The 23,141-nt window shown below is 38.7% G+C and overlaps 1 protein-coding gene across 1 annotated transcript in view; it reads left to right on the forward strand.

Annotated features, from left to right (window-relative positions):
- Positions 1 to 1,489: 1,489 nt before the first annotated feature.
- Positions 1,490 to 23,141, forward strand: part of LOC134748547 (probable Rho GTPase-activating protein CG5521) — a 44,999-nt gene continuing 23,347 nt past the window's right edge. The window contains exons 1-21 of the mRNA XM_063683336.1: positions 1,490 to 1,735; positions 2,044 to 2,154; positions 2,304 to 2,321; positions 4,919 to 5,090; positions 5,936 to 6,507; positions 7,090 to 7,383; positions 8,035 to 8,213; positions 8,682 to 8,819; positions 9,209 to 9,390; positions 9,617 to 9,699; positions 10,270 to 10,421; positions 10,910 to 11,138; positions 11,786 to 11,905; positions 12,429 to 12,527; positions 15,058 to 15,159; positions 15,429 to 15,655; positions 19,372 to 19,475; positions 19,635 to 19,771; positions 21,395 to 21,549; positions 22,066 to 22,191; positions 22,891 to 23,058. Coding sequence (XP_063539406.1) covers positions 1,630 to 1,735; positions 2,044 to 2,154; positions 2,304 to 2,321; positions 4,919 to 5,090; positions 5,936 to 6,507; positions 7,090 to 7,383; positions 8,035 to 8,213; positions 8,682 to 8,819; positions 9,209 to 9,390; positions 9,617 to 9,699; positions 10,270 to 10,421; positions 10,910 to 11,138; positions 11,786 to 11,905; positions 12,429 to 12,527; positions 15,058 to 15,159; positions 15,429 to 15,655; positions 19,372 to 19,475; positions 19,635 to 19,771; positions 21,395 to 21,549; positions 22,066 to 22,191; positions 22,891 to 23,058 — 3,474 coding nt within the window. The 5' untranslated portion in view covers positions 1,490 to 1,629. The remainder of the gene's footprint in view (positions 1,736 to 2,043; positions 2,155 to 2,303; positions 2,322 to 4,918; positions 5,091 to 5,935; positions 6,508 to 7,089; positions 7,384 to 8,034; positions 8,214 to 8,681; positions 8,820 to 9,208; positions 9,391 to 9,616; positions 9,700 to 10,269; positions 10,422 to 10,909; positions 11,139 to 11,785; positions 11,906 to 12,428; positions 12,528 to 15,057; positions 15,160 to 15,428; positions 15,656 to 19,371; positions 19,476 to 19,634; positions 19,772 to 21,394; positions 21,550 to 22,065; positions 22,192 to 22,890; positions 23,059 to 23,141) is intronic.

Raw genomic sequence — 23,141 nt, forward strand, 5'->3', positions numbered from 1 at the left:
GAGAATCAAATTTTCTTGATTTCCTAGGCACGTTTTTTCCTTAGACTGTATCCATCTTATACGGAGTTATATAAATCTTTGGTCGCGGAGACTAGCGAAAGCGCGAAAATCACTTAGTGTGCTAGGGCACGCTATAGGGCCCAAGATATACATATATATACCTAACGCGCTTCCATAAACCCACCTAGTGACTTAATTGGCTTATTACGCTATTGACGAATACTTGCAAAATATTCATTCACCCACTACAAAAACGTGTATATACAGTCTGGCAAAAAAGAGTACAAATTAAAAAGTGGCAACAAGTGGTAGTGTCGTCCCGTTTTTCTTAGATTGATTTGAAAGGGACAACACTACAGTGTTGCCACATTTTAATTTCTACTCTTTTTTGCCAGACTGTAATTATTTTGATTTAATAAGAATAAATGTATTGCAAACTAGAAAAATAAACTACCTACGAGTACGTTCTACGACCTGCATATGAAACCGAACACCAAATGTACCTAACAACAACTAACAATTTTAATAACGTACCTACTTGTCTTTATTATTAAAGTTTTATAATTGTTGTATCGGCGCTGGTGGCCTAGCGGTAAGAGCTTGCGACTTGCAATCCGGAGGTCGCGGGTTCAAACCCCGGCTCGTACCAATGAGTTTTTCGGAACTTATGTACAATTAAGTAAATACATAAGAGCTATATCACAGACCTAAAATTTATGCTTGTGAGCTATATTAATGAGTCTGGAGTCATTATTTCTATTTATTTAACTGAAATACGAAATCTCGTCATTAGGAAGTAAGATTTACCAACCTTTCTATATTATAAATATGATGAGATTAAAGATTTAATTATATTTATTAGATTTTTCAATACCTATTAATTGTATGCTTTCGAATCGATGTGATAATTATGGTTACATAAAAAAAACATAATGCTATACTAGGGACTCGCCCCGGCTTTGCCGGGTTACACAAAACCTTAACGAATTAGGTATACACCTAAAAACAGTAAAAACCTTCCTCAAGAAATAAGAATCACTCACCCGTCACTCGTTGACCACGAACGCTGTAAAGGGTTCGAAACGTCGGGATGTATTATAAATTCAATATACGCGATATAATCCGTTTTCATAATTTTATTTCATGAGTACCTATCGCGGTAACCAAAGACAATATTAAGAATCACTCTATTTATAGGTGAAAACCGCATGAAAATCCGTTCAGTAGTTCTGTTCGTGAATTTAAAATTTCGCGCCAGTGCTGCAAACCGTTATAAAGGCAGCTATTCACAACATTCTCGCACATAAATAAACGCGGTAAATTGTATATTATTTTGGTAAAAATGTATAAACCAATGTTTTAATTGTAACATTCCTTTTACATTTATTTAATCTGGTTTTTCTTTGGTTTACTTTGTCAAAAAAATTGAACGCCGTGGCAGTATCGGTAAATACCGTTGCCAGCATTTTAGAAAAACAAATGTAGTGTTTACGTCAACTTGCTTGAGATTTCGTTTCTCTTATGTCAAAATGGGAGTGAAAACTCTCAGGAAAACAATGTGAAAAGCCAAATTTCTCATTGTCAGGATGAAGAAGATATTCGTTATGATCGTGTAATACATACACCGACATGTTTACCAAGAAATCTCACCAAGATGTTAAGAAATCAACAGTCAAAATACAGGATTCTAAAAAGGATTCTGCAACCCGATTGAAACACTTAAAAATTGTTTTAGGTGAGGTTTTCGCGTGTTAATCGAGTGTGGTTAGGTTGATCGTGTTGTTATTAGGGTGTACGAGTGGCTAGAATATATCTATTGGCGATAGACGCTACATTCCGTTGAACATGCTAATTAGTGGGAAATAACTGTAATTGATGCGTCTCGGCTTGTGTTTGCCGTGAAAATAAACTCTCTTTTCCTAATGATTTTATGTCATATCACAGTTCTATGAGCTATTTACCCATAAGTGTTACAAGTGCAATTTGGCTGATATTTAGAGCAAGGGCAAGTGGAGAGTGTGTGATGATCTTCCTCTATTTCAGAGCACATTGACGCGGATGAAGCTAAAACGTACTTCGAGGCCAACTTCAGCCATGTGTATTTTATATTGTATGACAACTTTATCCAAGCAGAAAATAACCTTCGCCAAAGAGGTAATATCACAATTTACATATTCCTAACTAACTGCAATATTAAAATACTAGTGTTTAATTTAATGAGTATATTTTCCTTGTTGTCTGTGGTGAACTTGATTATTAATAATATATGTACTTATTATTGTTTCTCTTTTTGTACCATACAGAACTTCCGTTCCATCTTGGTGAGTTTTGGGTGGCACTGTATCATACACATATCCATTTTAATTGTATCTCATCATTGGAACATTCTTTTACAGCACTAAAAGCATTATATAAAGCTACTGAAGCCTTATCTATTAACTGAATATCTTATCATTGCATTAGAACTATCAGATAACATAGAAATCATAAATCTGCTACTGTTAATGCATTGTGATATCTTTTACAACTTTTTGTTTCTCATCTCATACAGCTTAGGTTGCCAGTATTTAATTGTTTTAGTGGAGTTTAACACTAGAAAATGGTAGTATGCTTGAATGGTACCACTCACTAATTATGACATTTTTTAAGTTTGGCATGACTCCAGAACTGAGTTAACTAAAGGGGCTTTCATAGACAAATTACTGTTTAAAGCAGCCATTTAACATTCGCTTATTAGTAACTGAGTGTATACTAAAGGGTATACTAAATCTGCTGTCCTCAAATTATAAGGCGGCTAAAGTCTACTACTTTGGAAGACTATAATCACCTTTTGGTTTGAGGACAGTAGAAATGTCGGGATATTAAATTAATATATAACAGTTACCTGTAATAATATCTTTCGATACTATAATTAAGTAACTGACAATGTTATTAGTACAACTATATACATATTTTACTGCTGCACTGTGCCAGATATTAATTCAGGTGACTGTACAGCAAAAATAATCTAATCATCCAGACAAAAATATTGTTAAGTATCTGAAAGAAAAAATGACTATGACCTTTAGAGACCCGGACCCATATTCTAGTAAATATGGCTACCCAGGGAGCCGACGGGTCAGAACTAATAAAAATAAAAATTATTCTCCATTATTTGTCATTTTTTTCAAGCAAAAGGGTACACACAGCAGTAGAAGTTGCTAAGCGGGTGAGGTGTTCAAAATGATCTGCACAACTCTTATTCTTCTAAAGTTGTGCTCAGCCCACTTAGGTACATCTACTGCTGACTGTACCCTTTTGCTTGAAAAATTGACAATGCTTGTTTGCCACCATTGTGGTATAAAAAATAAAAATAAACTTACAATAATGTGCTCATGCTATAAGGATTCAATAAGAATTGGAATTCCATTGCAAACCAACCATACCTTTTGTCTGATAACATAATATTTTATGTTCTTTATTTATTTCCGCAATCTATTGTTATTGTTGGATTCTTTTTGCTAAAATAATATGTCTATATAAAGTTGCATGTTTAACTCAGGTAAAGGCAAATGAGGTGTGTTATGGACAGACTTTGAGACAACACAAGTGACTCACACATTCTGACTCATCTAACTCAAGTGATTTTTTTATGCACACAGCTTAAGTTTTTATCACAACCTTACAAGATAAGATAATTAATTGGCTTGACCTAATCCATATAAATAAATGATAAGAAAAATTAAAATAAATTTAGATATGCTAGCGGTTCTCAAACTTTTTTGGTGACTGTGCCCCAAATTAAAAAAAAATATTTGAGAAATTAACTGCGGACCAGAGATAAAGGAAGCTGGTTATTGATTTTTTCTTGCAGAGCCCCCACAGAGACTTTGCGGAGCCCTAGGGTCCGCGGAGCACACTTTGACTGAACTTTGAATGGCTGAGATATGCAATTACTTAAGGCCACTTTTGTCCAGATCTAATTAAGGATCTTATCAGAGATCAATTGTTGATTTTGTATGGAGTAATCACAATATAAACTTTGTTCGTTTTGGTTCAATGAACTCTTACTTGCTTATTTCTTAATCTCAATTATGTACCGTTATTTTTTTATTCATAATTTTGAAATGAAATTTGTCCATATTCAAAATTTTCTTGTTCATTTCACTTATTTGGTGTTAGGACAGATAAGTTGGATGGATTTCTAAGTTATTAACACATGGCATTATTTTAGCAGCAAAAGTAGCTAATTGGGTGAAGTTTTCAATTGTTTATATATTTATTGTTAGGAAAACAAAAGAATATGAAGATAATTTTGAACACATAACAGTGACAATGAGCGGTCTGGAGATCCGAGGTCCGCGTTCAGAGTTCTGCGTTCTTTCGAATGTACCTGAGTCTTTACGATAACGTACACAGCAGGGTCAGAACGTGGCAGTCAAAGCGGAACGCCGCGTTCTAGAGTTCTTTTGCCGCCGAGACAGAGAACGCCGCATAAAAAAGGGTGGTGATAAACCTAAAACCTCATTTTCATTTATTCGACCATGAAATCATTAACTAATAGCTAGTTCTACTGGAAATGGGTTTTGCAGCTGTTTTATAAAACAACTTGATGTAATAATGGACTATAGAGACTTCTGTTTTTATTACATCTAAGACATTTATAAAATGGCCTGCTAATTTATTAAGCGCCACATGCACTATTCCACTAACCTGGGGTTAACCCGGTAATTAGTTAACCCTGTGCCAATTTGTACTGGTAACCATGGTAACTCCAGGTTTAACCGGTTAACCCCAGGTTAGTGGGATGGTGATGGTGCAAGTGACGCTAATATAGTAACACTAATAGGGGTTAAGATAATTATTTAACACAATGGAAAAGATTTAGCTAATAAATCAAAATCTAGTTTTTAGATACTCATATATTTATTTATTTTAGTTCATAAAGCCGGAAGAGAAGAGCTAGAAGGGGCGTTGTCCCTTCTCGAAAAAGTATTATGCCTGCTGCCGGAGCTGATTGGAAAACGATGGCAGCTGCACTCATTGACCAGGATCTTCTCCAAGCTCCTACATAGTGGCAACTCACAGAAGTTGCGAGCAGAATCGATAAGGTAAACATTAAAGAATATTTTTAAGATGAAATGAAAAATGTATCACTTGAAGCAGAATTCAGACCCGCAACCTATTCAGATTCTGGCCCAGATCAGCAACTTAGCTATGTAATGTTTTAATAAAAGAATATAGTATTATTTCCTTTATGCATAGTACAAGATCTAATTTACTAAGCCAAAGTATACCTAATTTATACAGGGTGCCCACAAAAATAAGTGCATTCCCGTTGCCAGGGAGGTTTTGGGATTATACTGAGCAACTTTTACTATGGGACCAACCTCGAAATCGCGAAAAAAAATTTGTCTGTTTCATACATTTTGGCTGGTCTATTTTCTATGGGAGGGTAATTTTTTTTACTTATTTTTTAGCCACTCTGTATATGACTCTTGCTATGTAAAGTCTTGGCTTTAAAAAAGCTTGGCTCTTTTTTTACTTTTACTGTAAAACTTTTTAATATTCAAATGATGTGTGTCATACTCATGTTGTTCATTAGACATGAAATGCTGTGGTAAAGTCTAGTTATCTAGTCTGATGATGTAGTAGGATATAGCCATAGGAATTCTGTAACATTGATATGTTTGGAACCTTTTCCATGTCTAGTTTAAGCTTGTTAGAATAGTCTTGATGTGTGCCTAGCATAGGCAGCATAGCAATTTAGTTGGAAAAATAATGTTGATAAAAACATATTCATCAACAACAAATCCCTGGAAGAAATCCCTTAAAGGGATAAGTTCGCCTTTGTACTGCCTATTTCTGTGCCATATTTGTGTTCTGTGTTTTGTACAATAAAGAGTTTATACATACAAACATACAGTGATAATATTTGCATATTGCTTTCATACAGGTATTTCCTGCTCTGGTATCAAGCCCTCGGTGACAATGCTCCGGTGGAAGTTCACAAGATGTTCGCTTCACTCGTGCCAGGACTGCCCGAACCTTGCATATTACCAAGCGGCTCACCACTCAAAGGGAAACCTGACCCAAACGCACCTAACGATTCCGGAGACTTCAGCATGGAGGATATACTGCACCATCCGAATTTTAGCTCGACCACAGACAATGCCAAAAAGGTTGTAGTGGAGCAAACTACTACAGGTTTCATGGGAAAACTAGCGAACGTCTCAGCATCTATCTTTCATGATACAAACGCTTTAAACCCAGTCCAATGTGTGGAGGTTCAACCGCTACTGCCACCAAGTGCCAATGAGAAAGCTATTGACAATGAAACGAAGCATTTCTTTGAAATATTACTGGAAGGAATGGCATCATCGGTAACCAAGATCCATTGGAAGGACCGGTCGCACGCGAAGTGTATGAGGAGTTTTGCTTTTTTGCTGGAGAGGTTTAAGATGTATTATTTGCCTGTCATCTGTCCGCAGTATAACAGCAAGAATTCATTGTATAAACCGAATTTAGGTATGTAACATCAAGACAGATTACAAGTACAGTTCTGTCTCACTGTCCCGGCGTTATGCCACGCCTCAAGCGAACCTGGGGTTCTAATCTCATGAATTGTCGTTTTTACTACACTCTGCACTTATTTTTTTTTTTTTCAAAGTAAACTGATAATTTATGGGCGGCTGACGGATGCAAAATACGTCAAAATAGTGTCACACGATATACGTAATATAGATATGACTACAATTGGTTTAAAAAGAGAGAACATACTTTCAATTGCACAAAAAAGTTAAAAGTTTGATTATGAATATCATTACCTAAATAATGATATTTTTTATATATTACATATTTTCATTCCGTTCTGTTTATAATTCACTACCGTATCCACTTATAGAGGGAAAATGACATCTACATATTTGTAAAGTGATATTTAAACATTATTTGGAACTTTATCATCATGCATTATATATTTTTAATAAAAAGGAATACATAAATATTACTCGAAATTTATAAAAAGTCTTTCATCCATCGGCCGCCCTTTACTAATAATATACTTGTTGTAATTATTTAGCAAAGACTAATGCCACTCAATAATTTCAGAACTGCCAGTCCAACACAATATACTAGACGACGACTACGTTCTATGCCGCGTGATCCTCATCAAATGGGTGGCGAACTACGCCCACTTCCTCAAGAAGACCGGAAGTGATGGCGGCCAACCTTCATCCATGACCAGCACAGGGTCGCACGTGCCGCATTCAAATACTCCGACGCCAGCAACGTCGTTACAACATGAGGAAGAAACGTCTTTTACCGTAGGACAACCCTCGGACTCTAGCAGGGCTTCGTCTCATGATTCTACGTCTAATACCACACATCCTAGCTTGGAACCAGGTACGTACCCATTTACATCCACTTGATATCCATCTAGGGTTTGTCACCGAGATTTCTCGCACTCGAGACAACTCGAGAATTTTGGCTTCATTCTAGACGAGAAAAAAATGACGTATGATGAATTCTCGAGTTCCGAACTCGAAATGCGAACTGAAGCAAGGCTCGCCTTTTTGCTTTACAGCTTCGCCCGCGATTTAGAATTTAACGTATATGAATATAATCATGCAAAAAATATATTTTGTTTCTTTATATTACCAAAATATTACGGTTTATACAAAAAGACTCGAGAAAACTCGAGAATTTGGGTTCGAGAATTCTCGAAACCCGAGAAATAAAATGGGTCGACATATAACAAACCCTATATCCATCCGATCCGAATATTATCCTACAGTTCGTAACTAGTTTAATTCATCGGTGGATGCATCTCATGCGTACCTACTGAAATAAGAGGTGCTTTGACTAAAGACGGCCTCCGATGGCAACAGTGAGTTTGAGAGAGAACAATCGAAATGCTCCATGCCCGCAGCGGCAAAGTGTAAACGATGTATTAATTCCGCTCCATCAGTAGGTAATGAGGTTTTTTGCACGCGGCTTATCGGCACTAGTATTCGTTTATGATCTCGAATGAAATATAACGAGTTTTTTTTTTAGGTTGCCCAGCAGAAGACCTGTGTAGCTCTGCCGTAGTCCGCGACGTACTATGTGGCTGGTCGCGCGAGCACGTCGACTTCACAGTCGAAGTACTGCGCCAAGCTTTCCTGTTGCCGTTCGCTCACGCCGGGGCTGCGCGACGGGTTATCGCGCTTTATAAAGACTGGATACAGATGAATGTGAGTTTATATGAACCTTATCTAGTCGCAATAAGGTCGACTTCACAGTAATGTATAGTGCCAAGCTTTCCTGTTGCCGTTCGCTCACGCCGGAGCTGCACGCCGTGTCATCAGCTTTATAAGGACTGGATACAGATGAACGTGAGCTTATATGAACCTTATGTAGTCGCAATAAGGTCAACTTACATATATAAACCTTATTACATTACATGTACTGCATCAAACTTTTCTTCTGCTATTAGCGCATGTCATACAAGTGCGATTGAGAGGCAGATAACCAAATTTCGATTTACGATATTTGCGCTATTATCTTGTTGCAATAATATTTTCGAATGGTCAGGTAACTGTGCCAAGCATAGTACTCCAATTGCCCTTAACGAAATTATTGAGAAATATGTTGATGGATTTATTCTTTCTTTCATGAACCCGTCATGCATACATAATTACTACATTATGTTTGTTCGGCAGGTATCGGAGATCCCGCCATTCCTGCTAGAGAACACGTACGAGCCGAACGAGCCCGCGGCGCCGCCGCGACGACTCCGGAACGACTCGTACCTTGGCGCCGTGGGGCGAGATAATGTTATGGTGCGCGCTGGCCTTCAAGTAAGTACACCTTTTAAGTCAATGAGGGTTAACGCGTATAAATTCGCCGCTAGGGGCGCTAGTGTAGATGGTGGTCTTTTCCATAGTTCGAAATGTCAAATGTCACTTGTCACTTCAATGACTGAGCTGTTCTTTAGTCTTTTGGACCACCATCAACAGAGGCGCCAACTGGTGAGCAAAAAAACGATAGCCCTCATTGCCAACGGCGCATACTTAGAAACCTGGAATGATTCAGCTGAAGGCAGATAGATAAAGGTATCAGCGATCCCTACATTCCTGGTAGAGAAAGCCGAGTGAGTTGACGACGGTTTAGTTAGTGTCGTAACAACTGACTTGTCTTAGCAGTACTATGACTGTAATGTAATTTTTGTAATATACTTTTCTTCCAGAACGTTCTACAAGTATTCATGACGCAAGCGGCCAACGTGTTCCTAGCGAGTTCCTCGCCAGTGGCGCCGCCTGGCGGGCTGGGGCAGCAACAGCTGCTGGAAGAGCAGACGGACACGTGCAAGCGAGTGCTCAACATCTACCGCTACATGGTCATGCATGTCGCCATGGACGCCGGCTCCTGGTCAGTACTTCCAGAACGTTCTACTACAACTCTCCCTATTTCTTATCAACTATCGCTACATGGTCATGTCACATTTTATCATTCGGCGTAATTCTCAACATCACATCGTGACTACATGATCTCGCAAATAATCTTGGACTTAGCATATAGGGCCATCAAAAACAGGCGCATAGTTTTAAAGATCTTTCATCTGAATCAACTTTTCAATTAGAGTTTTTTGATGCAGGGAACAACTATTGCTGGTATTGCTTCAAATAACGTCGCTTGTACTTACCAAAGTACCACCAAAGAGAAAACAGGAATCACTGGGTAAGACTAAACAAAGTATACTACTTTTTATTATGATATAGTCTTCAATGAAAACAGGTCACTCTTTTTCTTCTTCTTCTTCTTTCTCCTGGCTATGTTCCCATATCACTTGAGGTCAGCCCTCCTCGTACGTTTTCGCCACAACAATCTATTTTGTGTTGTCCCTGCGTCTACATTATTAGCTTTAAGATCTTTTTCGATTAACTTTAAGATTCTTTTTGTCACTCAGGTTTTTTTATTTACAATAGAAGAATTAAACATTTTTTTTCATTTTCAATCCCTTATATCCCCGGATATTTAACGGCAGGTTGTTTCTGTTTAACTTGAGTAACCTGTCATAGTCACGGGAGTTTTCTACTAGAATACATTATCTCTGACCTAACCCAAGGGTCGGTAAACTGCGGCTCGTACAAGTTCAGCTCTTCAGTGGACCAAAAACATCACATTTAGAGAGTTCTTAGACCACTGAAAACAAAATTTGCGGCTCTTTCAGATTCGTAAAGTTGGTGATTTGTACTGCGGTTGGCTCTTCTTAATCTATAATAATTCTAAAAGTAACGTTTATTGCAGGTGGATTTTTAGCACCGGCGTTGTTCCAAACGCTAATAGTGACGTGGATAAAAGCGAATTTAAACGTAGCAGTTAAACCGGAGTTGTGGCAGAACTTCATGGAGCTACTGACGAGGTTGACGCACTGGGAGGAGTTGATAACTGAATGGGCGGTATGTAATATTACGGAGTGTTGTTAATTTAAACGTGGCGGGTGAAGCCGGAGTTGTGGCAGAACTTCATGGAGCTACTGACGAGGTTGACGCACTGGGAGGAGTTAATTACAGAATGGGCGGTATGTAATATTGTTGTAATGAATTTTTTTATTTACAAATACATCAACATTTTGTATTCGATTGCGAATGAAAATAGACATTGATGTTTTGTGTCTTGCCCGGTCTCGAAATTCAGTCAATTCGAGACAATATCTGCGGCTCGAAGGAATTGGAAATTTATGCCTCAGGAGGATATAGGAATGAAATCGTATCACAGCGATCACGATGCGAAGGTCATCATGTCCGACAATTGTGGACTCTTTTCAGGTTTTCCCATTGACGGAGTCTCAAATGTCGGCGGAGTTCGTCCGGCGCACGTTTTACATTATAAAGATTTATTTGTCTAAATAGACATTTTGAAATGGTCCTGGATTTGTTTGTTTCAGAAAACAATGGAAACCCTAACTCGCGTACTAGCCCGGCACGTGTACTCGCTCGACCTGTCGGAGAGCAGCGAGTCGCGCGGGCGCGGGCGGGAGGGGCGCGAGGCGCGCGGGGAGGGGAGGGAGGGTCGCGGCGGGGAGGGGAGGGAGGGGAGGGAGCGGCGCGTGGCGCCCGCGCCCCCGCCGCACAGGCAGGCGCCGCCGCCGCACCAGCCCGAGGGACGAGCGCTGGGTAATGTCGACCAAGTGTAGAGCTGTTTATCATTCAAGATTATTTTTTGACGCAATCAATTTATCAAGTCCATCTCTCTAGCCATTTTCGAGTAATGCCTCTAGGATTCGCTCCTTCTTATACACGGTGGCTAAAAAAAAAGTGCATTCCCGTTGCCAGGGAGGTTTTAAGATTATACTGAGCAACTTTTACTATGGCTTAAAAAATTTGGTTGTTTCATACATTTTGGCTGGTCCGTTTTCTATTGGAGGGTAATTTTTTTTTTCTAGATTTCGCGGTTGGTCCCATAGTAAAAGTTGCTCAGTTTAATCTCAAAACCGCCGCTACGGGAATGCACTTATTTTTTTAGCCACCCTGTATATGGCAAGTTTCGATACATTTTTGTGAATTAGGCCTAAGCGGCGCACTTACATTTATAATCCTCCCCTTTATTGCATTGTCGCTGTGAGTACAACAAATATCTCTTCAGCCGGCCTAGCCAAGGTGTGACAATCGCTATCGCTTCGACAACGAAACGCTTTGTGCCTCTCTTTCACTCTTCCATATTAGTGCAACAGTGACAGTTGCGTTTCGATCGCTATGGAGGGTAAGCGATTGGCATGTTGGCTACGCGGCCTGGTGTCGCTAACGTGTTTGATTTAATTTAGGCAAATCACCAAAGCTGTCGGCGGGAGCGACTAGGCGGGCGGACACGGGCGCGCGGCGCCTCACGCGGGCGCGCTCCGACCCGCACCTACACAAGCACCAGCCCACCCTCACACACACAGGTACACGGTACACATGTCCGGCAATCCTACACTCCGACCACGCTAAGTTTGCACCTATTTGGCAGTGTTCATACATGAGCCACAGAAGCGCCATACTGGAAGAAACACTTGGCGTGGTCAAATTCTAGCACATTTTACTTAGTCTCGCGTAACTTCATGTTTTAAGGCCTGAGATACACTTGTAAGTTTTACTTACGTAAGTAGGGACAAAGCTATTTGTTAGAATGAGATAACGATATTCATATCTCATTCTGTAGTATAGCTGTCCCTTCTTACGTAAGTAAAACTTACAAGTGTATCTCGGGCCCAAAAGCAATTTGACATATGTGGCATATATGAGTTGATTATAAGGTACAATATCAAGGTTTGGAGATACAATGACGTTTTGTTGACTTTATTTTTATCCAAATAATTATAGACGCAACTTTAATGAGCCAAGTCCATAGTGGCATCATAACTAAAATTATAGTGATGTCCACAATAACACCAATTTCTATAATGAACATTTGTTTTCTTTATTTAGCAGAAGATACCAAAGAACCAGCCAGCAAACCCCGGAGATGGTACTCGCTTGACTCGCTGCGGCACTCGTCGCAACACGACGAGAGAGACTCCGCTAGTGGTAAGTGGACACATTTCTTTTTTACTAAGGAAGTTATATTTATACACTGAAAAACCTATATGTATCGTGCGGGACTCGAACGATCACTCTCCGTGATTGTGATTGTTGAGCCATTTAGTGTCCTAGCAAAATAGGTTGTTTAATATTGACGCTATGGAATGTCCAATTCAGCCAGAACCCTAAATGGCTCACAAATCACGGAGCGTTTGTTGTAACGTAGGAAAACCCGCTAACCAACGGCAAAGATAGATATAACTCCGTAATAGATGGATACAGTCTAAGGAAAAAACGTGCCTCGAAAATCACGAAATTTTGACTCTCGATCAGATGGCGCCACTAGTTTTGGCCTACACTCGTATAGAGGGCGTTGACTGTTTCGTTTGTTATTTATAATTTTAACGCATATCAGTGAAAGAACATGGATCAAAATCATATAAAAATAATTAATGCAAATAAAAAAATCATTTATTCATATTTAAATACATTTTAACGTATTTTTATAAATCTTAATTTTTAGTTTCAAAGTATGTCGATAGATGGCAGTGAATTTACAGTGGTTACAAAATTTACTATGACAGTACCGCTCTCTTATTATATCCTCATTGCCAACGGTAAAGGGAAAGTATCACGTATCGAGGTACATCCAAGAAAGCGAATTCTTTCATAACTTTATACCTTACGACGGTTTGCGATGTCATATTACGAAGATAGTCTTAATATTTGCCTTTATTTGACAAATATTGTTTCAAGGTGTGTAACATTAACTGTTCAAGGCAAATAAAACTATGTATATTAATTGAATTCTTACATATTTTTGTACAAACTTTTTATGCTCAATTAGCTCCATGCATGAATTTATTTTTATTTTTGGATTCATAATTTATATCGTTGGAACACCGGAAATGATAAAAATACTTTTGTAAACCTTAACATTATTTTATTAAAAAATATTTAAAATGTTGAAAATTTTTGAGCGGTTGAAACGCTCATAATTTTTGGCGCGAATTCGACAGAGCGTGATGACGTCACACGTTGGGCGGCCCAAATGACGTTTGCTACTAATGACACTAATCTGTCGAACGCGTGACGTCATGTGGCGTTTCGAGCGTTTCGCTCACTAGCTTTTCGCGGGCAAATTTTTGTACTTTTTATTTATAATTTTAAGTAATTAAATGGTAATTTAAAAACGGAAATGCATTTGTAACATGATATAACGGTAACAAACATCCGAATAATAGTAGATTGTGTCACAAGGGAGCAAAATTACATATTTACGGCGAGGGCGTACAATTGAATCCTAAACGAAGCGAAGGATTCTATAATAGAATCCTGAGCGTAGCGAGGGATTCTAACATAGAATCTTGAGCGTAGTGAGGGATTTTTTTTTTTTTTTTTTTTATACCACGTCGGTGGCAATCAAGCATACGGCCCGCCTGATGGTAAGCAGTTACCGTAGCCTATGAACGCCTGCAACACCAGAGATATTACACGCGCGTTGCCGACCCTCAATTCAAGATGATTCAAGGAGGAGGAGGATTCAAGTGTTAACGCCCAAGGTGAAAATAATTTTGCTACCATGTGACACATACTGCTTTTCACATCACCTATGAGGAAATTACATACATAAATTAGGTTTCAAAACATTATTATTTTAAGCAAACATCGATACGGACAAAGTGCCAAAAATATGTATACACGACCTAAGTATAGGTAGGTACATACTTCTGGCACTTTGTCCGTATCGATATTTTCAGACGTGACTACTGACAAATTAAAAGTACCTACAGCTCATAATTATGTACCAAATATCTTTTCAAAGACAGCAGCAAACACCTAAAATGATACAATGAAAATCAAGTGCATTATTTTTGTAGATTTTTCTGGTAACAAATTAGCTCTTTATTACCCTTTTGAACCAAATCTTCGGAAGAACACTATGAAGACTGATATCACTTATATTTATTATTATAAAGTTATTGATTTAAACTAAGTATTTACAAATTTATACACAATACAGAACCGCATAATTATGCTTTGTGAAATATTTGTACAAAACTTTTTAAATATAAACTTTTTAAATTGCATAGACAAGTATGGTTGCGTTTAAGGAGACCTAAAATGTCAAAATAAAAATTAAATTATTAAACTAATGTTTTTTACGTTTCTTTGTAAATATTACGCTAATTAATTAATTTACTTAATTTAAATATTCTATTAATTAATTTAAAATACGCTAATTACATTTATTGTTTACAATTACAACAAAATATTATTTAAGTTAGAAAATTGTATGCACGTAATCGATTATAAAGAAATTGTAATCGATTATATGCATACTAATTTCATATGTCTTTGTGTCAATATTTTATACTGGCAACAAAATGTCCTTGAACAGAAAAGTGCCACTTTGATCCCTCCTAGCAGGGAAGAAAAGTTCCCTTTTCGAATAGGTGATGTGAAAAACATTTCGTTCAAATATAAACTTCATGCATGAGGCTAATTGCGATGATAACTGTTTTATTTGTGATAGAATCTCGGTCCCCGTCGCCGGCTCCGTCGAGCGGCGTCGAAAGCAGCTCCATCAAGGATTCGCCGCTGCAGATAGATTTAGCATCAGACGGCGGGAATGTCGGTAAGAACTTTTGTAATTCATTGCACACCGTTTGATTTTCAATCTTATAAAATAAATTCAAAACATTTTATAGGTCTTTCGCTCTTGTAATATAAAAACTCGGATTTCATGAAACTTTTGTGAAAACATTTTCAATTAGGGCGTATAAATAAAAACATAGTTTTTAGAATTTGAAACGGAAAACCTTAAAAACGACTACCATAATTTAAAACCGGAAACAATTGATGATAGCCATTTTAGAGTCTAAAATCTGGTTTGCAACTATACAGAGTGGTCAGAAAACGAAGCGACAGACAGCTTAGCCGGGTCAGTCGGCGTCGGCGTCGGCGTCGGCGTGGTGATGGGCGGCGGCGCCCGCGGCTGGCTGCCCGACGTCGCCGCCGTCATGTGGCGCCGCATGCTGGCCGCCCTCGGGGACCCCAACCTGCTGCGCGACCCGCAGGCGCACAAGAACCTCTACAAGTACCTCATACACCTCAACGCTACTCTACTGAAGGTGAGTACAAGATAAATCTGCAGAGGCCTCCTTCGGCCTCTATATGTTGGCGTGAAAATTTGAATTTCGCACCTTTTTCTACTGACAAGATTTGCGTGACCAACTATATATTCGCAATTACGTTTTATTTCAGTTCTCATTTTGTCACTGACTCACTCACCGATCATCAAAATTTTAATATATTTCTAGCAACACAAGCTTCAAATTTTAAACACCATTATTGTTAACCCATATACTCGTATATTGACAGTGGTATTGATATCAGTAACTACCACTTTGAGTATATATATATATATATATATTAGGGGACATCTAACACAGACCAACCTATCCCCAAACTAAGCGAAGCTTGTACTATGGGCGCTAGGCGACGATATACATACTTATTACATAGAAAACACCCATGACTCAGGAACAAATATTTTTGATCATCACACAAATAAATGCCCTTACCGGGATTCGAACCCAGGACCATCGGCTTCACAGGCAGGGTCACTACCCACTAGGCCAGACCATCAGTCGTAAGAAAAGAAAAGGCGATAGACCGAATCCATACTCCATACTATAATATTATAAATGCGAAAGTCAGTCTGTCTGTCTTTCTGTCTGTGTGTTCCCTCTTCACGCTTAAACCGCTAAACCGATTTAGATGAAATTTGGCATAGAGATAGGTTGAGTCCCTGAGAAGGACATAGGATAGTTTTCATCCCGAAAATCATCCCTTAAGAAAGTAAAAAGCGGGATGGAATTGAGATAATTAACGAAGTGCCTGCTAATTTGTGTGCATAATATGCTCAAATTTAGATGGCTATGAGAACTTTTCCAGGCGCTATTCTTACTCTAGCTGCGGTTACTAAGTCCACGCAGACGAAGTCGCGGGCAAAAGCTAGTGATGAATAAATAACTGTGCCATGCCTATACGTGTTTTATCAACGTTATTCTATCAAATTAGAAACCTAAATTCACAAGCGACCTTGACACCAGCTGAACTGACCATGTGTCCGCCGTGTCGCAATGCCATCATTGTTAATTTAAGCACCCACTCTAGTTTTTACTATTCAATTCAAAGTATTTACTTTATACGTGGGTAAGAGTTGGTGGCTATTGCAAACATTTTTGTACCTTATTTCATTGTTGCCAGAACATTCACCCTAGCAAGAAGTAGTCTTAATTATTGTGTAATATTTGGTGCAATAGAAAATAGTTTAAAGTGCATTTTTAGCAGTTGTAGTTCATTGAAAATAAGGGTTGGCTCGATACGTACCCTAAATTCGCCTTTAGCAGTTACATAACTTCGCCTTCACTTTTTAGCATTAAATCATAACATAAGTCAACTGTAACATACATCATGGGCGTTAAGTAACTCAACATTTAGGATTTAGATTAAGTTTTAGTATAATTTTCATAATAAATAAATGAGTAGGTGAAGTTTTAGATATTTTATTTTATTTACTTTAAAACGCTTTTTCGCAACTATTAATTGTAAATTCAGTAGATATCTATTTCTTGGTAAACTTATTATTTTAATGTTTTACTTGGGCGAAGTTGGGACCATTGTGAAGTTAGGGATACCACCCCACGATAGATAGTTTTGCCAACCCTAATTTTCAATTAATTGCAACATTGATAACAACGAGGTTTGCGTATAGTATATGGCCGCACTACGCTTAACCTATGTCGTTGGAAAACTCATAATTTTTTTTACCTTCTATATGCGTAATAATAACGAATTCGAATTGGTTTTCCAATGTAACATACGTTTGTTATGCATGATGGAACCGTAGGCATCGCAGATCCAAAAAGGACGAACAAAGCTATTAACATATAAATCGATTTACCAAAGCTGTCGTGAACTAATCTAATAAGTAACAAAAAAGTATCTATTTGCGTCGCAAAAATTTAGTTTTTTTTATTGCTGTGCAGCGGTCTAGTTTGAATTGACATGCGACATCGATTATTTTTTAAACTTGCAGTGTGTAAAACCGGCCAAGTGCGAGTAGGACTCGCGCACGAAGAATTCCGTACCATTACGGAAAAAAACAGCAAAAAAATCACGTTTGTTGTATGGGAGCCCCATTTAAATATTTATATTATTCTGTTTTTAGTATTTGTTGCTATAGCGGCAACAGAAATACATCATCTATGAAAATTTCAACTGTCTAGCTATCACGGTTCATGAGATACAGCCTGATGACAGACGGACAGCGGAGTCTTAGTAATAGGGTCCCGTTTTTTACCCTTTGGGTACGGAACCCTAAAAACGAACGACTACACGAATACATTTTTTACAACATTTTTTGCAGTGACGTCTAATAGTTCTCTCTCCAATAAATTCGAATTTCTTATCATGATGGTTGAAACGCATTGAAGCATATCGAGATAAAGTTAAATCTCGACGTCGGTAGCCGCGTATACACACAACGATTGACCTTTTTCTAAATTTTGAAAGATAAGCGTGTTAGTTATTTAACTTAAAGTTCAGTTACCTATAATCGTGAGTATGTAATAAGCATTCAAATACCGTTCTACCGCTAACACTACGCAAACCTTGTCATTCAATACGCCAGCCATTTGTTAATTTTTATCGTAAACAAGTGACGGAATTATCAATTTATCAGTCGATATCTCGGTGTAATAGCTAAATGAATCATTTTCATCTCGATCTGGCCATTTGTTTATTGTTTACTGTACAGTTTTTTTTTTGTTAAATTGACATTGTTGAGCAGAAATCACGAAGTTATCAAAGTGTCGGTGTCTGTGCGTGTTGTTTGTGAGATTGTACGAAGTGTTGTCCAACTCTAAAGTGTTTAAAGACTGCCAATGCGAAAGAAGAAGCGGAAAAAGGAGGCTTCTGAGGAGGCTCCGGAAAAAGGTAGCTTTATTGAATTGGCATTTTTTCCGCGTATGCGTAGTATGTATTACAATTTACAAACTGTTGAATTTAAGTGTTTTATTAACTGCGAGTACTTCTATTTAGGCAACGTTACTTCAATAAAAGTAACTACCTAAATTATTTATTAAAAATTAAGTAGAGCCAAGCAAATGAGTCGAGTTTTGAAAAAGATAAGTGCGTGGAATGAAACGTTTGTTTATTTAAAGCAGCTGTAAAGAATTAATAAAATGTGGGTAGATTGCTTAGCTTTGACAATTTACTTGTCAATTTAATTTAATTTAATATCGAACCCAATGGTCGTTATCGAAGTTTATTTTTATTTCCGCGAGTTTATTAGTGATTTTAGCTGGTTTTTACGAATGTTACAAATCGTTTTAAACTCGAATTTGAAAACATTTGATGATGACGATTATTTCGAGTTTTTAAAGGTATTTTTGAAATAGATTTTATTTCCTTTGTGAACATAACGTTTTGCTGAAACCTCTTATATTTCGTATTGAACTAGTACTAAATTCCTACCTAAATATCGTTATTTGTGATATGTCTGCAGTAAACAGAAGCAGAGTTGAAATAAATACTGGTGTATGCCTAACACATTATTAATATTTATTTATCGTATGGCATTACAGTTACTGGATTTAAATTGAATTTTGATCTAAAGAATACAGACATTGATGTATAATTAATATTGAAGAACCTAAATAAACAAATAATGACTGCTAGTATTCATTTCTGTTCGAAGCACCGTCAAACAATACGACCAGAGATTTTACTTTAAAAGTTTGCCTGTGATAGTTGTTCAGTTTGTTTGTCGTTGTTCCAGATAAGCCAAAATCAGACGCTAAATGGCAACACGGAGATCCATGTGCCTTTTAACCTGGTGGCAGGATGGTGCCTCGAGGCAGAGGCGCTGCCGCCTTCGCACAGGTATGTATTATTTATAAAACCTGTGCAAAATGACTCTTGGGAGGCATCATTACCATATAACAACATATTAATTGATAATTATTTAATTTATTTAGTGCAGCACCCCTGCTCTCTCTAAAATACTACATTCTGTTTCACTAATATTGGCCATATGTGCAGGGCTGGCAAACTCATGGCGCTACGACTACTGTGCGAGAGCACGCAAGCGCAAGCCCAGGGCCCGGGCGCGCCGTCGTCGTGCAACAACCGGCTACATCTCGCACACCTGCATTTGTACCAGCGCGCGCTCCACCATGGTAACGTGACCTTAGTATTAACTGTAGGGCGGCAAACTGGGCGCTATGATTGGTGTGTGAGTGCAGGCGCAGGGCCCGGGCGCGCCGTCGTCGTGCAACAACTGGCTACATCTCGCACACCTGCATCTGTACCAGCGCGCGCTCCACCATGGTAAGCTCGCCTTAGTATTCTAATGCAGGGCCGTGCAGGGTTTTGCTTACTACTGGCTACATCTCACACCGTCTGTATTTATACTAGCGCATTACCATGGTAAGACCCTTCAAGCATTATTGTAATATTGATTAAGCGACAAATGTAAGTTAATTTTGTATATTTGATACAGGGAAAAATTGGACCGTGTTGGACTATGAGGAAACAGTACGTTTCACACTTGGAAGTTCATGACAAAATGACGAATGAGTTGACCTCAATTCGTTTAATTACACAAAATAAACAAATAGATTAGAATTTAATGTGCATGAAACATTTAAAGGTCATCTCAGTGTCGTAATTAGTGAAATTAAAACTAATTGACTGCAAAACAACTCTGCATTACCCTACACAGTTAACGCAGTTACATTAACAGTGTTTGCGCATTTCAACGCTTCACTATTTTAAATAGTACTAATAGTGACATTGACACAGGGGGAAAATATGAGGTCAGTGAAATCATTACAAATGTTTGCCGCCAGCGTGCTCGTGAAAAAGAAAGGTACGTTGATCCCAAAAGAGATGAAATTGTTTTATACTACTGGATCCCAGAAGCCTTTGTTTTTTAGGGTTCCGTACCCAAAGGGTAAAAACAGGACCCTATTACTAAGACTCCTCTGTCCGTCTGTCACCAGGCTGTATCTCATGAACCGTGATAGCTAGAGAGTTGAAATTTTCACAGATGATGTATTTCTGTTGCCGCTATAACAACAAATACTAAACACAGAATAATATAAATATTTAAATGGGGCTCCCATACAACAAACGTGATTTTTTTGCTGTTTTTTCCGTAATGGTACGGAACCCTTCGTGCGCGAGTCCGACTCGCACTTGGCCGGTTTTTTTAAAGTAACCACACATCGACTAAAAACCTATAATTAATTAATTATATTGACGCATTGAAATGCTCCTATACAAACATAATATCTAAAAATAAATGTTGTAATTTGACACTTACCTCTCAACGACCTGTGATGGTAGGATAGTCCCAGGTCCCAGAAGGATATAAAATATTTTTGTTTTGCGGCTATTAACTTTTTTTCTTAATTGTTTTAGTTTTTATTATTTACTAAAACGGGACTGCGATTAAGTCTCGTGTTAGTAAATAATAATGAGTAAAAATCGTAAAAGTTCTATTGATTTACAGTGTAATTTTACTTTTATTGTGGAAATCACTAGTTATCTGTTTTGCCTTGGCAATTTCTAAATATTTGAGTCACGAGGCGAGTTTTTTTCGTCTCGAAAGGATTTAACATGATAGAAAGTAGTATTCTTTATATAAAAACTCAATCTCTAGATAGAGATGCTTCAACTTGATGACTAGGAGTTTCAAAAACTGTGTTTTTAAAGGACTAAAGTCTAACCTTTACCATCATACAGGTTCAGCACCCTCATAGATTAAAAATACAATAGAAGTGTTTGTTTTGCCTCAGGCTTGACGGGCGAGGACCGATCCGTAGTAGACGTGCTGGTCGAGTACGCCGCGCCCCGCTACCTGTCCCTGGCTCTCGACGGCTACTCGCTACTACTACTTGACTTCGTGCACGCGTCCACGGTCGTGCTCAACTCCTCCGACATGGGGCCCACGGTGAGACGAGTGTTCGACAAGTCTAGTCGTGCTGGTTGAGTAGTCCCGCTACCTGTCCCTGGCTCTCGACGGCTACTCACTGCTGATGCTCGACTTCGTGCAAGCGTCCACGGTCGTGCTCAACTCTTCCGGCATGGGGCCCACGGTGAGACGCCGAGTGTTCAGTCACAAGTCTGACGACAGTTAACGTGCCGAGACGCTCACTAAGCACAGATAGTGACGGAGCTCAGAAAGTTGGTCATCAAGCTTTAAAACCGTGTGTCAAGATCCGATGCTGCGCCAAGGTGCAAGACGTGACGTCGTGGCCATATTAAAATGAAGTTGCACTGGACATGTTGCCAAGCAGAATGGAGATTGTTGGTCATTTCTGGATGATACGAGCTCAGAAATGGGACAAGTGGCGGACTTGAAGCCTATGGTCAACAGTGGGCGATAAAAAGCTTAGATAATGCTGATAATGATGAGTAATGTGCACAAGTTAAAATATATTTTACTAAAAAGTGTTATTTGTTTCAGTGTCCCCGAACAGCAGCGGTGACGTTCCTAGGCTCACTGCTCGCGCTACCCGACTCCCTGATGAGCGCGCCCATGTTACAACCGTACCCCCATCAATACAACACCGTCTCGTGCCCGGATCTCAAGGTAATCTATTTTATTATTTTTCATTGATACGGAAAAATTATCAGACGATTCTGGTTACAAAATAGGATTCCAGTGGAAATCATGAATACACAGTTTTAACGATGTGCGAAATAAAGCTTTTTACACTATTAAAAATCACACACAAACACAGTCACACTACACAGTCTACAAGTCTGTATACATTTGGAAGCGCCCATGGATTATAGGGCTAGCTTGTCAAAACCACCGGTACGCTTGTCTAGAAAAAGGTGGAATTCTTTTTGGTAAAACTGTTTTCAATAGTGCATATTTGAATTCATTTATTCAGTCACAATTTACCTATTCTAAGAATGATACTGATGATTGCCATTAAGATGGTGGCCATTAACTTGTAGGACTTTTTTCCATTTCATCCAATCTATCTTTACTAGACATAGAGATTTTTCTAGCGCGAACGTTTTAAATTATGAACTATATGTGGGTAAAGTATTAATATATTGATAGTTTCGTTATTCTTGTTAAAAAAAAATCCAAACATGCCATATTTGTTTGTAACAGTATTATGACATAATATTGTCTTCGGTTACCGCGATAGTTACTCATAGCGATAGTATTATGACAGTTATAAGATATCGATGAACTAAATCTCGGAAGGAAGTCACTAGCGTTGCCTCGTTCGTGCTAGAAAAACCTCTATGTGTAATGATCACATTGTTACAGGAACACGTGCTAAACATAGTAGTCCGCGTGTGCCGGCGGGAAGGCGCGGCCGCGGCGCGCTGCTGCGGCGCCTGCGCGCTGACCGCTCACGTGTGCCGCCTGCTGGCCACCAGGCAGCACTGCCCGCGCCTGCCTTCCATCGTCACCTGCCTGCTGCAGATGCTGATGGTGAGTCCGAGTTGTGGTCTGTTCGACCGAGCCGCCTGTACAGTTAGCTTCGAGCCGCGGATCGGACGCCACGCCAGTGGCCG

The sequence above is a fragment of the Cydia strobilella genome, chromosome 16 (assembly GCF_947568885.1).
Source record: "Cydia strobilella chromosome 16, ilCydStro3.1, whole genome shotgun sequence".
In the NCBI taxonomy this organism is placed as follows: Eukaryota; Metazoa; Arthropoda; class Insecta; order Lepidoptera; family Tortricidae; genus Cydia; species Cydia strobilella.